We start from the raw sequence: 12,928 nt of genomic DNA on the forward strand, positions 1-12,928 counted from the left end.
TTTTCTCTTTTCTAATCCTCCTCCTTCAGGCTGTAAGAGAAAAGTTAGAGCCAGATGATGCTTTGATGTATGAAGAAGACCTGGATGATGAAGACTGTGGTGAAGCAGAATTTGAGGAAACAATGAAATTAAAACTGCTGCGTAGAATTGCCTCCCTAGCATCCAAACTGAGAGAGTTTATTGGCAACATGATAATCACCACTGGAAAAGTTGTTGTTACAATTTTACTTGGTTCAGCAGGTTGGTGCTTTTGAAAAATTTCCTCCAGAGCCCATTGCATTATGCATTTAAGAAATGAGTTTTCAGCACTTCAGCGCCTGCGGGAATAACAATGGAAATTTTGAAGGGAAAAGAAACTGCTGCTGATTTTATTTAAATTAACTTTTTGGCAAGCATTGGAATATACTGAATTGCTTAATTTTTTGTACTACTGTGCTGTCCTATCATTCTGTATATGACTTTTACAGTTTTTATTGTAGCCAAATGGTGAACAGTTGCATAATTCAAGTGACTGACAGAAATTTATAGCTTTGGTACTGTCTATTCCAAGTATAAAAATGAACTGAGTTCACATTGCCTTTAAAAAAATATATATATATATATGTATACATACATATATAGAAAAGATAAATAGGACAACCATGCAGTGTCTAACAAAAGAGATAAACAGACTTCACAGTGGCTTTTGATGAGATTTTATTGCTGGCTGATAAAACTAGTTTTTTTTAATATATCTAACATTTTATGTGACATCTCATTTAGTAACACATAATCAGCTACTGAGGGAATGGAAGTACACAAAATTACTGAAGATTGTAACACATGAATTTAAAATTGGTTCCTGCAGTTCTAAATTAGTATTTATTAGCCTATTCAGATGTTTGAGTGGAGTCCTCACATATGAAATATGTATATATACCTAACATAGACATGTACAAGAATATAAAGAATAGAATGTATAAGAAAAAGTTTGGTATTGGTATCGGATGACACGGAAAAGCGGGTTGTGACTCTTGATAAGGTAGGCTTTTTCAGTAAGGTAATCTGATCTAGCAGTCTTACATGTAAACAAAATCAAAGTAATAAATCTAAAAAGAAAAAGAAAAATAGGCAATGTGGATCAGCATGGAAACTGATATCAGGGAAGAGAGTTCTATGAAATAAAATGATCGATAGATACAGGCAGATGATTTCAGTATCTTTCTGAATTTGCATGAATATAAAACAAACAAACAACAAAAAAAAATGACCTTTAGAGGATGAAACTGAAGAACGGCAGTGGTAGGAGACATTTCTTCAGTGGTACTGGGCAGCTTGTCTGTGTAATTCCAAAACACACTGAGGACTGGGAGGTGTTAGGAAGAGAGTTGCAAAAAAAAAAAAGGGCCTGAGGTCTTGGAAGCCTGTATTCCAGAGATATTCCAGAGAGAAACCGCAGGTTTAATTAGTTAAATACTTCCTTAGTCACTGTGCCAGGAAAAAAAAAAAAAAAAAAAAGAATGATGATTTGATTGCAGTCTGAAAGTACTGACAAAGTTACAAAGGGCCTACATTTTTGTAGCAGTCATCTCATCCAGCAGAACTTACAATGTGATCCAATAGCTAAGTGGTAAACTTGGGCAATTTGAGACCAGAAATAAATTTTGAATTTTTCACTGCCTGAGTAATTGGCCATATAAACAACTTATTCATGGATATAGCATATTCTCCTTCTCCTCAAGTGATTAAATAAAGACAAAGTATCTCTTTGAAGGAAGAAAATAAGTAGTCAGAGGCTCAAGGCAGAAATTACTGGGTGAAGTTTTATATCCTTCATTACGAAGGCAGTCAGAATAAATGATCCCTGTGGTCCTGCCACACGTTTAAATCTGTAAAGCTATGGAGAAACCAGCACTAGAGCAGAGGCAAGCATTCTATGATGGAAAAGGATGTGATAATGAAACTCAGGCAACATTTCCATAGTTGAGGGTCCTTATGGTACATATATGTTGCCTAGCATTACGTGGATGTGGCCACTCCAGCTTTTGAGAATCTCTGCCATTAAAACCCAGAGTGAAGCCCCTTGTCTTCTGAGCCCCTCTCTGTCCCATTATGCCTTGTAAGAACTCTGTTCTGTGAAAGGTGCAGATGTATATGCATCAGTATATGCATCATGGTGGATTTTTTTCATTTTTACTGACTCAAAATATCTCAAGTTTTACATGACAAGGCTTTCCAGTGTTCATCCATTGTGTCATTTTAGCATCTTGTACTTAAAATTCATTTTCAAATTTAATATGGTAGTGCGTCTATTGATTAGTCTTGCAGCTGCATTTCTGGTTTTCTCCATGCTTTGTGAAATATCTTTACAAATGTAAGAGAAGATTTCTGTAGAGTGGTTGTGTCCCAAGTATTAAGATACAGAATAAATACAGAATTGAGCAAAAAACCACCAAGATACTTTTCCTCTACTCTCCCAACAAATAGAATCATAGAATCATAGAATTGCTCAGGTTGGAAAAGATCTGAAAGATCATTAAGTCCAACCACAACCTAACCATACTACCCTAAATAGCAGACTTAAGAGCTAATTGTAATAGTTAACATAAAGATAGTTAGATTAAGTTATTAAATACATTTGTCAGACATTAGACTTAACCAAATGGTGTTTTTTCCCACATTTTTCCAACCCTCCTCGTTTTTGTTTTTGCAGGTATGATGGTGCCATCCTTGACCTCAGCTGTATATTTCTTTGTATTTTTGGGCCTGTGCACATGGTGGTCCTGTTGCCAAGCATTTGATCCGCTGATATTCAGCTGTCTGTGTGTATTAATGGCTATATTCAGTGCAGGGCACTTGATTGGACTTTATCTGTACCAGCTGCAGTTCTTCCAGGAGGTTGTTCCACCAAAAGACTTCTATGCCAGGTAAGAGAAATTCCTTTCTTGTGTAATTGTGGCCATCTGATGCAATGCTCTGTTATCATATGCTGAAGCAGATGGCCTTTGCTTTGACAGATTCAATGCATAAATTTGGAAGAAGTCTTGTTTGGTCTTTGAAGAGTGGAAGCACAATGGGCTGAATGGTTTTGGATAGTAGAGCAGTTACAGCCCTGTCTGGGAAATTGGGTAGAGAGAGCTGAGGCTTCTTAGTAGGGGAAGATGAGTTTTGTTTTTATCAGAGTGATCCTCAGATATGAGTGAAAAGGATTTGGCTAAGACAGGAGATAAAGGAAACCAGCGGCAGCACTGATGCAAAGGAGTTGTATGCATGTGCATTTTTCTTTGAGGGAAAGAAATATTCTGAGGTCTAATGAAGTAGTGTTCTTAACTGAGGCAAAATGCACAAGTAATCTGCCATCCTTGTGTGCAGAGACTCAGGGCAGTTGTGGTACATCATCTGCTGTGCATAATACTAGGCTGGGAATATAAAATTTTTCTGTGGTCACCCAGAATGTGCCAATCTTATGTTCATATAAACAGACACATCATTTTTATGTCAAAAAGCAGTATTTCTAGTTACTGCTGAAGTAAATACTGGCTGTGCTGACCCTTTAATGTTTTGATATGCTTTTATACTGCATTCTAAAAGAAGATGAAGTAACACATATTTTATATTTTTTCTTTTGCACTGTGTTTGCAAACTCTTTTCAGGGTATGTTTTCTAGTGCCACTGTGTGCCATTTAGTGCCATTCCTTACCTTAAACTTGTTATAAAACTTATTTTTTTCTTCTAGTAGGTTCTTTGTTCCTTGTAAGTATTGTAAGTTGAATGGGAAGGGACATCAGATGTACTGTGAATCTATTAATTTATGGTATCTCAAAGCACTTCATTAAAAGCAGAAAAAAAAAAAAGTCAGCTTAGCCACAGTAGTTGGTACTTTAATACTTATTTTGACATGTTGTTTGATACTGATTAGTAGTTGTGTGTTCTGTAATGTTGGAACTGCTGATTTGAGGAAGCTGATTTTGGAGAGCATAGGATTACCAGGAAAATCAGAAAAAGGCTTACTTCGTTTAGGTTCTCTTGTGCCACCTAGAGGTCAATGTAGGAGAATGAGTGATTTCTAGTTCTGACTTGCTGAAACACTCACAACTTCCCTAAAACTTTTGTATTGCTTTCTCTGTGTATTCATAAAAGAAACAAGGCGTTTCATCTATTTAGGTATGAGGATATCATCTCATGATGTTACAAACAGCAAAAAACCCCAAAAAATCTCATGGAAAAGAAGTATGTTTCACAACATTTCTGTTAGAATACAAGAAGGGCTCTTCAGACACATCAGTTGTAAAAGTCTCTTTCTTCATTCTAATATATTTATTACTAACTTTTATCAACTTGAATTTTCAATTTATTTAGTCTCCAGCTTAGTTCCTGTGTTAATTTCTTTTTTGTTAATAGTATAATTCTCCAATTTATGATTAAATTTCATTTAGTGTACAGGTACCACTTCAGCTTAGTCACTCATTTTTGAAATTAAAAATATGATTGCAAGCAAATTATCTTTACCTTGCTGAAGAAAGACAAACTACCTTCAGTGTTTGGATTAAAAAAATCCTGTTGTTGGGCTTTGGAACTTCCGTTCTTGATGGACTTTGTTTAAGCAAGAATTATGTAATCTCTTTGCAGACTTTCTGTTGAAATTGTACTCTTCTGAACTGTTTTTTACATATGATGTGAAGAACTATCTTCTAAATTACAAAGGAAATCGTATCTGAAGATACAAAACACTGATAGCATCTTCAACAGAAGGTGCAGTAATTATTTTCTTCTTTCCTCAGTCACAATTCTTCTGTGAATTTTCTTTAATCCGCTTTTAGGGAGAACTGTTTGATGAGCATAGAGGCAGGTATTCAGATTGCTTGAATGTGAGAATTTGAGGATAAGGAGAAGTTACTGAGAAAGATTTAATGACCAGAGTAGGACTGGCATATAAGCAGCAGCTACAGCAGAAGGAAATGAGAGTAATGTGTACTGGTATGGTACAGGAAAAATATTTTAGAGTTTCTTATTCCAGAAAAAAAAACTGAAGCCTTGCTATTTTATGTGCCGTCTTGGTTTGAAACAGAGCTAAATATGCAGAGATCCCATTAATACTAGCAGAAGTCTTGAATGGGTAAATTATATGTTGGGAAAATAATTTGATTATCTGTATTTTTGTCTAATGTTCTCACTCAGAATATTTTATTTAATGTCTTTTTTCAAAAGGAGAAGTAAAGATTGTTCTCATATTTACTCAGTTGTATGAACTCGCCTTATTTAGCTGCACAAAACTCACTGTATTCAGAAATGTAGAAGAGGTACATGTATTTGCATTTGGTAACTTTAGAGCCATTAGAGATGGAACTTAATCCACGAACAAAGTAGGGAAACATAAAGAAGAAGGCTTATTATTTTTCTGCAAAGTTTTGAGGGCTCGACCCTCAGGTTAGGCTCTCCTAAGATGCAGAGCATAAGGCTAACATTGGTATTTCTCAAGTTCATAAGAAATCTGCAAGTTGTTTCAGGTTCACATAAAGATGTGTTGTCTCTAAATAATCACTCAGCTTGCCACTCCACTGACTGATTTCGGACTAGATAAAGTTAGACAGTTCCAGACAAGCTGGAAAATTCTCAAGTTAGTATTTGTCAGCTTAGGTTCAAACTGTGCTTGAGCAGCTCCTTCCTTTTAAGAACATTTCAACTCAAAATTCAGTAACTGTGATTGTAAGAAGTGATTGAATAGTGTTGCCAGAGGAAATTAATTTTGTTGAAAGGAATGGTCTGAAATAAATTCTCTCTGGTCTGGTTTGGTGAACTTATGTGTTCTGTAGCCTTATGAGATTCTGCAAACAAAATACCATAACCACCACTCAGCAATAGGATATTATGATAACAAAGCACTTTGTATTTGTTGTATTGCTGTTACCAACATGGAGACATTGATTTTCTACAAAGCTTCAAATCTACTGTTGTGGCTTTCCGGTTCTGCAGTGGGCATATAGACATGGCATGGATGCACATTTAAATGCCATGCAGCGTGCTCTGGGATGTGCACATTGGAAAATATGTAGGGCACTGAAAAACTGAAGTGTAGCTTATGTGTCAGGTGTGCTAGTGAAGAGCTTGCGTGAAGCTTCCTCTAGTCTTCACAGCTTTTCTTCTGCAGACCAGCCCATGGTTGAGATGTGAGGAGCAACCGTTCAATGCAGTGCTCTGACTGCCCAGGAAAATGGTGACCTAAGTGGAACAGGGGGACTGGTCTTAATAAGGCAAATCTGCCCTTCAGTTAGGAGTTATCTAGTTGCATAAGTTTGCACTGGTTAAATACTACCTGATCTCTGAAAAATAAAACAAGCACACTCCTTTCACACCTTCATTTAAAATAGTTACCTCCTGTGTTGACTTGCTGCTATATCGATCACAGCATTGTTGATTTACAGAGATGGGAAAACAATCGTTAGAAGTACCCATTTAAAACAAAATTCTCAAAATATCATACTTCTGCCATGAAATTCTTTTTACCTGATTTAATAAAAACAAGTCAATTAGCTAAAATGACTTTAGAAATTATGTACACAGTGTCACAGCCTGAAAAAATACACAATAATATGTGTCATTTTTCAGATTGCTGCCTCCTTTCTTCCTGTTGCAGCTTGTCTTGGCAAAAGGATGTAATTAGGGCAATGATAAAGTCTTGCCAACATGAAGAAATAGTATCAGTGCAGTGGTATGAAGTTTATCTTGAGTTAGTAAAGTTATTCCTGTCCAAAACTTTGCCTATATGCTTATTTGTTTAAAAATCCCACAATCAGATTTAAACTAAAACTTATGTGCTGTCTTAGAGATTCACATCTTGCATTGGTCTTACATGTAGGTCTTACACTGCTTATAGTTTTCAAGCAATAATGTTCAAAATAGTTTAAAGAAAAAAGGCTTAATCTATAGGAAAAAAATCACTCTTATGAATTGAAGCAAACTTGGGAGTCCAGGAAGTGCACGCCTCTTGACAGGGGTACATCATTTCACAGCTTCTGTAAGTGAATCTGGAATTAACAGCTGTTTGCTTCATTGCAATCTGAGTGGGGAAGGCAAATCTCAGGCTGTCTTAAACTGGAAATTTTCTTCTGAAAAGTGCCTATAAATCTCTTCAAGGACAGGATTTTTAAATAGGTCTTACAGTGATTGGTAACAAACTTGTTACTTGGGGGAGGAGTATTCCTACAGATGTGGATTCAGAATATCCAGGTTTTCTTTAGATTCATCTGAGATAAGTCCAGTCCAAAATTTTCCACCTGAATCTACAAAAAGCTAATACCTGCATTTGGAATCTGTAGCCCAAAGGCCCTGGATATTCAGAGTACAGGGTCTAAGCACAGTCTTAGAACTTTCCTGGAGCTGTCAGATAGGGGTCAGATACCCAGCTGTAATCATCTTTCTGAAATTAAAGGATAGGAGTGCCAATAAAATCTCAGCAGGATAGAAGATACTGCCAAAATGGAATGATAATGCTGATCAATTCCCTTGTTGGCAATGCCTGTATCACTGGAGGGTAAGGCACTGATCTCTTGCTGCATTTGCAGTACAGTTGGAACTGAGAGCTGGGCAACAGCATTTCCCCTGAGTTGCTCCCAGTACCAGCCCTTGCTGCAAACCATCTTTGTCACCTGCCTCTAGGGTGGCTCGCCTGGGAGTGGCAGAGTATTTGTATCCCCATATGAATTTCTGTGGTTTTTGGAGTTGCTCTGACTGGTCTTGAGGCTGTGTTTGGTAAGATAGAATGTTTGAAGTTCATTTGTGTGTCCTATATTGAGCTGCCCTTGACTGGGATGGCTTTTGTGCCTTCTACCTGATTTCTTAGCCACTTACCACCATGACACTACAACACTTGCCGTCAGGACAGAGACCTCTGGATACATGCCATGCAAAGATACTGCTATGCCCTTCCTCTGCTTCCATTTTCCTCTGCCAGCGAAAGCACCATTTGTTCTTTCAGAACATGCTCCGAACCATGCCATACTGGCCACTGCTTTAGTCACTATGGCTGGTTTGGCTTTGAAAGCCAGGATTTCCCTCTTACACAGTTCAGGTGATTGATGTGATTCTTATGCAATTTTATATTATTCTTTTGCAGCTGAGCTTCATATTAGGTGTATAGTACATCATAGATTAGGAGACTATTAATACTACTTATATAGAATACTTTAATTTATGTCCTTTCTTACTGCTTTGTCTTCAGCTTCCTTATCTTTACTTTTAAAATTATTTTGCAAAGGAAGTGAATGATTTGTTAACAGTTTAGAAATGCAATTTCAGGCTCCTGTTGACAAAAGACAGCAACTATCCTTGCTATTATTGTAATCATTCCTATGTGCTCCTAAACTAGGAGATAGGCCACTGTAAATGCTGTTCTGAATTGCATGATTCTACAGTGGATGTTTTGACCCACAACCTTGTACACCACGCAAAGTGAACTTCTCAATATTATGCTAGGAAACATTTCAATACTGTAGAACGAACACTTTTCTATCAGCTGAACATTTGTTTCTTATTAACTACCTAATATTTTATATCCGGTGTCCAAAGACAATCTTTCACACAAGTGTTTAATTTTGTGGGATGGATATTTTCACAAGAGGCTTTTGTACCATCTCTTTTTTTTTTTTTTTCAAAAAAACTCTCTGATTTTCATGTTTTTGAGAAGACCGTTACTTTTTTGTCAGATCTAATTGAAGCTGACCAGATTTTATTAGGAAAAGGTCAGATATAAAAGCCCTTGTTCACAGGCAGCACGACAGCACGTACTTTGTTTCTGAAAGCCATGGCAGTTAGTAACAAGTGGACAGTCAATATTGTTCAGTTCAACAAAGTAGAGCAATGCAGTGGGATTAAGATGAAGGGAACATCTCAAAACAAGACTGAGAAATCTTTAGAGAGCTGTGACAGTTCTTGATGTTTTCAGTTTGTAAGACCTATCTTATACATAAGATCTACTGCTTATCTTATCAAGTTAAATGTTACTCTTAGTCTCTTCTCACCAGAAGTTGTAAGATTTTTATCCCTTTGCTCATAGATTGTGCAAATTCTCTTTGAGTTCTGAATGGTTTCTCTAGCCCCAGCCTCAATGAACAAGGAGGGTAAATAAATTGCAAGTGAAGTTGCATGAACTTGGTGAGGAAACTTTAGTTTTATTGACAGACAGTAACAAAAGACTTCTCTGAATACAAAGATTAACATTATCATCCTACATCACATAAAACACCTGTAGCTGGGGCAGGTGAGCTGTTAAATGCATTAATGGCTGTACGGCAGAGGGGTTGAAAGTAAGAGTTGAAAGAAGTGAAACAAGAAATAATTAAAGAAATCATAGCAAGTCTTCTGAACTTTTCCATTAAGTTTATTTCTCATTCCTAAGAGGGAGATGTACTGGTTCTTAACAAACCTTCCACATTCTTTTGTTCCCTTTTGGTGCCTTACTTCACTGGAGCAAGCTGGTGTGGTTTATATCAAGAACTGCTCAAGGTGACTGGCAAAGAAATAGTCCTATTGAGTGAACCTGGCCCAGAATTTAATTTAAAATTGAACTTTCTGTAAGACTGCAGAAGGTTAATTTAATCTTTTATATTCTGAGTTCTGCGCTGTTAACCACCCTGTTAGCACTGTCTGGAATAACCAAATGCAACTGGAGAAGCACTGGTGGAGTTCCCAGTCAGTTGTAGTAGGAAAGATTTGGAGATGTTGCAAATCTGCTCACTCCTATGAGATTTCCAGCTTTGTATCTATTATGTGGGCATTCAGAGGTTCATCCAAAATGAATCCACCTCTTTCAGTGCTCATTTGGAGGGATTCCTTGGGAATTCACTTATCAGCTGGCATGCAGTAAATATCTACTCTGCAATCACTTTACAGCAGAGTTGTATGACTGTTGATTTAAAATGGTTAGCTTAGGTTTTGGTGGAAGTCCAGTAGTGACAATGGGGAAGTAAGGGTAGACTTAACAGTTATATTAGTGAGAATTTGTTGCCCTTGCTGGTTTTCACTTGGTTATTAATAGCCATCTCTTTTCACTGCATACTGCCATTCCTTAAAATCAGCAAATTCCTGTTTGTGCCAGAATTTACAGGATGTTTGAAATTCTCTGGAAAAAAGCAATAGCTGAACTAGTAGGTAGACTGCAGAAATTTCTCTGTCAGTCAGTACAGTGGATCTCCATCCCCGTAGCCACTGGTTCCTCCATAACTCTCACCCCCCACCAAGCACCAAAGGTAGTCTCAGTAGAAACAGGCACAACTTTGGTCATGTTACTCATGCATGTTCAACTTTTTGGCTTGCCTGAGCCACTGAGTGAAGAGTTGTTTGGGGCTTTATATATGTCACTCTGAAAGTAATACTTCATTAATTTCCATGGAAACTACAGCAGATCCAGTGAGCAGTAACTCTGCTTGATGGAATAAATTCTCAGCTACAAAACACTATTTTTCAATACAGTGACCACCATTAGCTATGCATTTTCATCAGTGATGATCTGCAGCCTGCATGCCACACTAGTCAAAACCTGCACCAGCAGAGGTGACCCACAGTCATTTTTGCCAATGACCAGGGGGATATGTGACCTTGGTTTTGTGAAACTAACTTATCAGTCTGATTTGATGGCATTGACTGCAATTCTTAGCAAGTTCTCAAGGTGCTCATCGGATATTTTTAATGAAATTTTACTCTCCTTGTGCTTCATCTTTTGACGATAGTTGCTCACAAACATGTTTTCTGCCAAAAGCAATGACATGAATAAGGCATGATTGTGAAGCAGACTTCTCTCTTAGAAGTGTGGTAAGGTCTTGAGTTAAATGTCTGATTGCAACTCTATACATTCCATTTGAAAAATGTATTCATGTTGAATGAAAATGGAGTTGCAAATATATTCTAAAATTTATTATTCTTTTTATTTATTTATTTGTTTGTTTGTTTGTTTATTTATTATTCTTGAAACCTGTTCTCAAATTCATTTATCCAAACAGAAAGCAAGACTGTATTTTTCACTATTCTCAGGACTGTGTTTAGCCAATTTATCAACATGCTTAAAATTATTTGCCAGAGCTTGAGTTGGCAGTGCAGTGCACTCTCCACATGCCCTAGTTTCAGCTCAGGTAACATTAATAGTGTGCTGATGGTTGTTGCTGAGCGATGGGGCCGGGCCAGGCCGCTCAGAGAGGCAAAGTCACCACCATGATGGCACAGGGCTGAGGGTGGCCACATTGTGAACTGTGCTGGGCTGTATGTGGCCTGCACACTGTACGTGCCTGATGTTGCTGGAGTTGTGCTACTGGTGACTGATGGCTCGATCTTCCCCTTCACTACAAAAGGAATGCAAATAAGAGACATGCTAACACCTTTTAAAGACAAGGGACGTAAACTAAGAGATGTGCTCTTAGAAACACTTCAGCACACAGGAAAGACTGGTTTTCTTTTATCGCAGGTGGTTCTCATTAGTGGGGAGAGGGGAGTCTTGGCATTTCCAAGAACACTTACACTGTATCTGGAAATTGAGCTTACACTACGAACATAAAACCAGTCACCATTGCATGACATAATGCTGGCAAGTTGCCACCCTCTTGCTGTCTTCTGCCCTCAAATAGCTGTGCATTAATGTATGAGTAGAAGTTGTCCATTTCTTGGTATTTGTTGGGATGTTGAGATGCAAGGGATGGGGAAAGGTGTCAAAGATTTTACTAGTGCCACTGGGCCATGATAAACTTGCCCATTGGCTCTTATTTGGCTGAAGTAGGTGTGCAATAGTTCATAACAGAGCCCTCCCACTTTTACATCCAGTCCCATGACTTGCACCCAACACAGCTCGGCACTGAAAGAAGCTCTGCTCATTGTCAGCAAGAGCCAGATCATCTTCTATACGTAGTGCATCGACTCATGATTTCCACACTGACATTTGAATACAGGCTCCTTGCCTGCCACAGGCTGCCTTGTGAGAACATCCAGGTGATGCCTTTGAAGAATTAAGCCTTTAATTGTCTTTTTTTTTTGGAACAGCACCAATCTGCCTACTATGGTCACTAAGCAAGTGCCTAAAAAGGACAGAAGAATAACAGAAAGATCCAAATTCCCTTCCTGTCAGATTCAGATTTTTACTGCTTTATGGCATTAGGAGGTATGGTTTATATAGATTGCTGACTTCTCTTGGCATAACAAGCTTCTACTTACTTTTGCTTGCCAGCCTTTATTTTCATACCCTGGCATGCCCTGGAATTACGATGATAAAAATTTTGCACTTATTTATCTCTTTGTGTTTTCACCTCAACAAATAAACGTTAGCAAATGAATCATCCCGCGTTTCTCAGAGGTAGTACTAAAAAAAGTCCTGACTGATCTCAGGTGAGTACACACAGGGGAGTGAGCGTCTATCTGCACAAGGGGCGGCCCACAGCAGTTCCTTTGAGAGGATGCACTTCATCTCTCACTCGTGTTCATTTAGCTGAAGGTGGTAACTAACAGATACAAACTCAACCAATGAGGTACAATCTACAACCTATTTAAAAATGGCTGTTATACCGTTTGGGCTGTAAAATTAGTTAATTAGGCATTTCCCCATGCTATATTGTTTATTATCTCTTTATCTTCCTTCCTATACAAAGTTATAATCTATTCTTTTCTTTCCATATAAAAATAATCAGGATGGACAACTATCTGCCTTAGTGTGTTCTTCGCTAAATAAAGGAATATCTTCTTAGCTCCTATTTTCTACTGCAGAACCTTTTAATTTGGGTCTCAATTATTCTTGCTTTCCTTTCAGTCTGTTTCACTGCCAACTGAGTAATTGGAAAATCTCTATGTTTTTCATGCATCACAAGCATGGAGACTGTCTATGTGACTGAAAAGTATTATTCTTCCATTTCAGAGGTGAAAAAGTTAGATGAATTGCATAACCCCTACATGTAATCAGAGTTTGGAATAAAATTCA

General features: G+C 37.7%; 1 protein-coding gene across 2 annotated transcripts in view; it reads left to right on the top strand.

Moving 5' to 3' along the window:
* Positions 1-12,928, top strand: part of PIEZO2 (piezo type mechanosensitive ion channel component 2) — a 289,098-nt gene that overhangs the window by 172,495 nt on the left and 103,675 nt on the right. For both annotated transcript variants that reach the window (XM_090137357.1, XM_090137356.1), the window contains exons 6-7: positions 30-240; positions 2,693-2,906. In XM_090137357.1, the coding sequence (XP_089993483.1) occupies positions 30-240; positions 2,693-2,906 (425 nt within the window). The remainder of the gene's footprint in view (positions 1-29; positions 241-2,692; positions 2,907-12,928) is intronic.

This window comes from Phasianus colchicus, chromosome 3 (genome assembly GCF_987193195.1).
Source record: "Phasianus colchicus chromosome 3, bPhaCol1.hap1.1, whole genome shotgun sequence".
Taxonomy (NCBI): Eukaryota; Metazoa; Chordata; class Aves; order Galliformes; family Phasianidae; genus Phasianus; species Phasianus colchicus.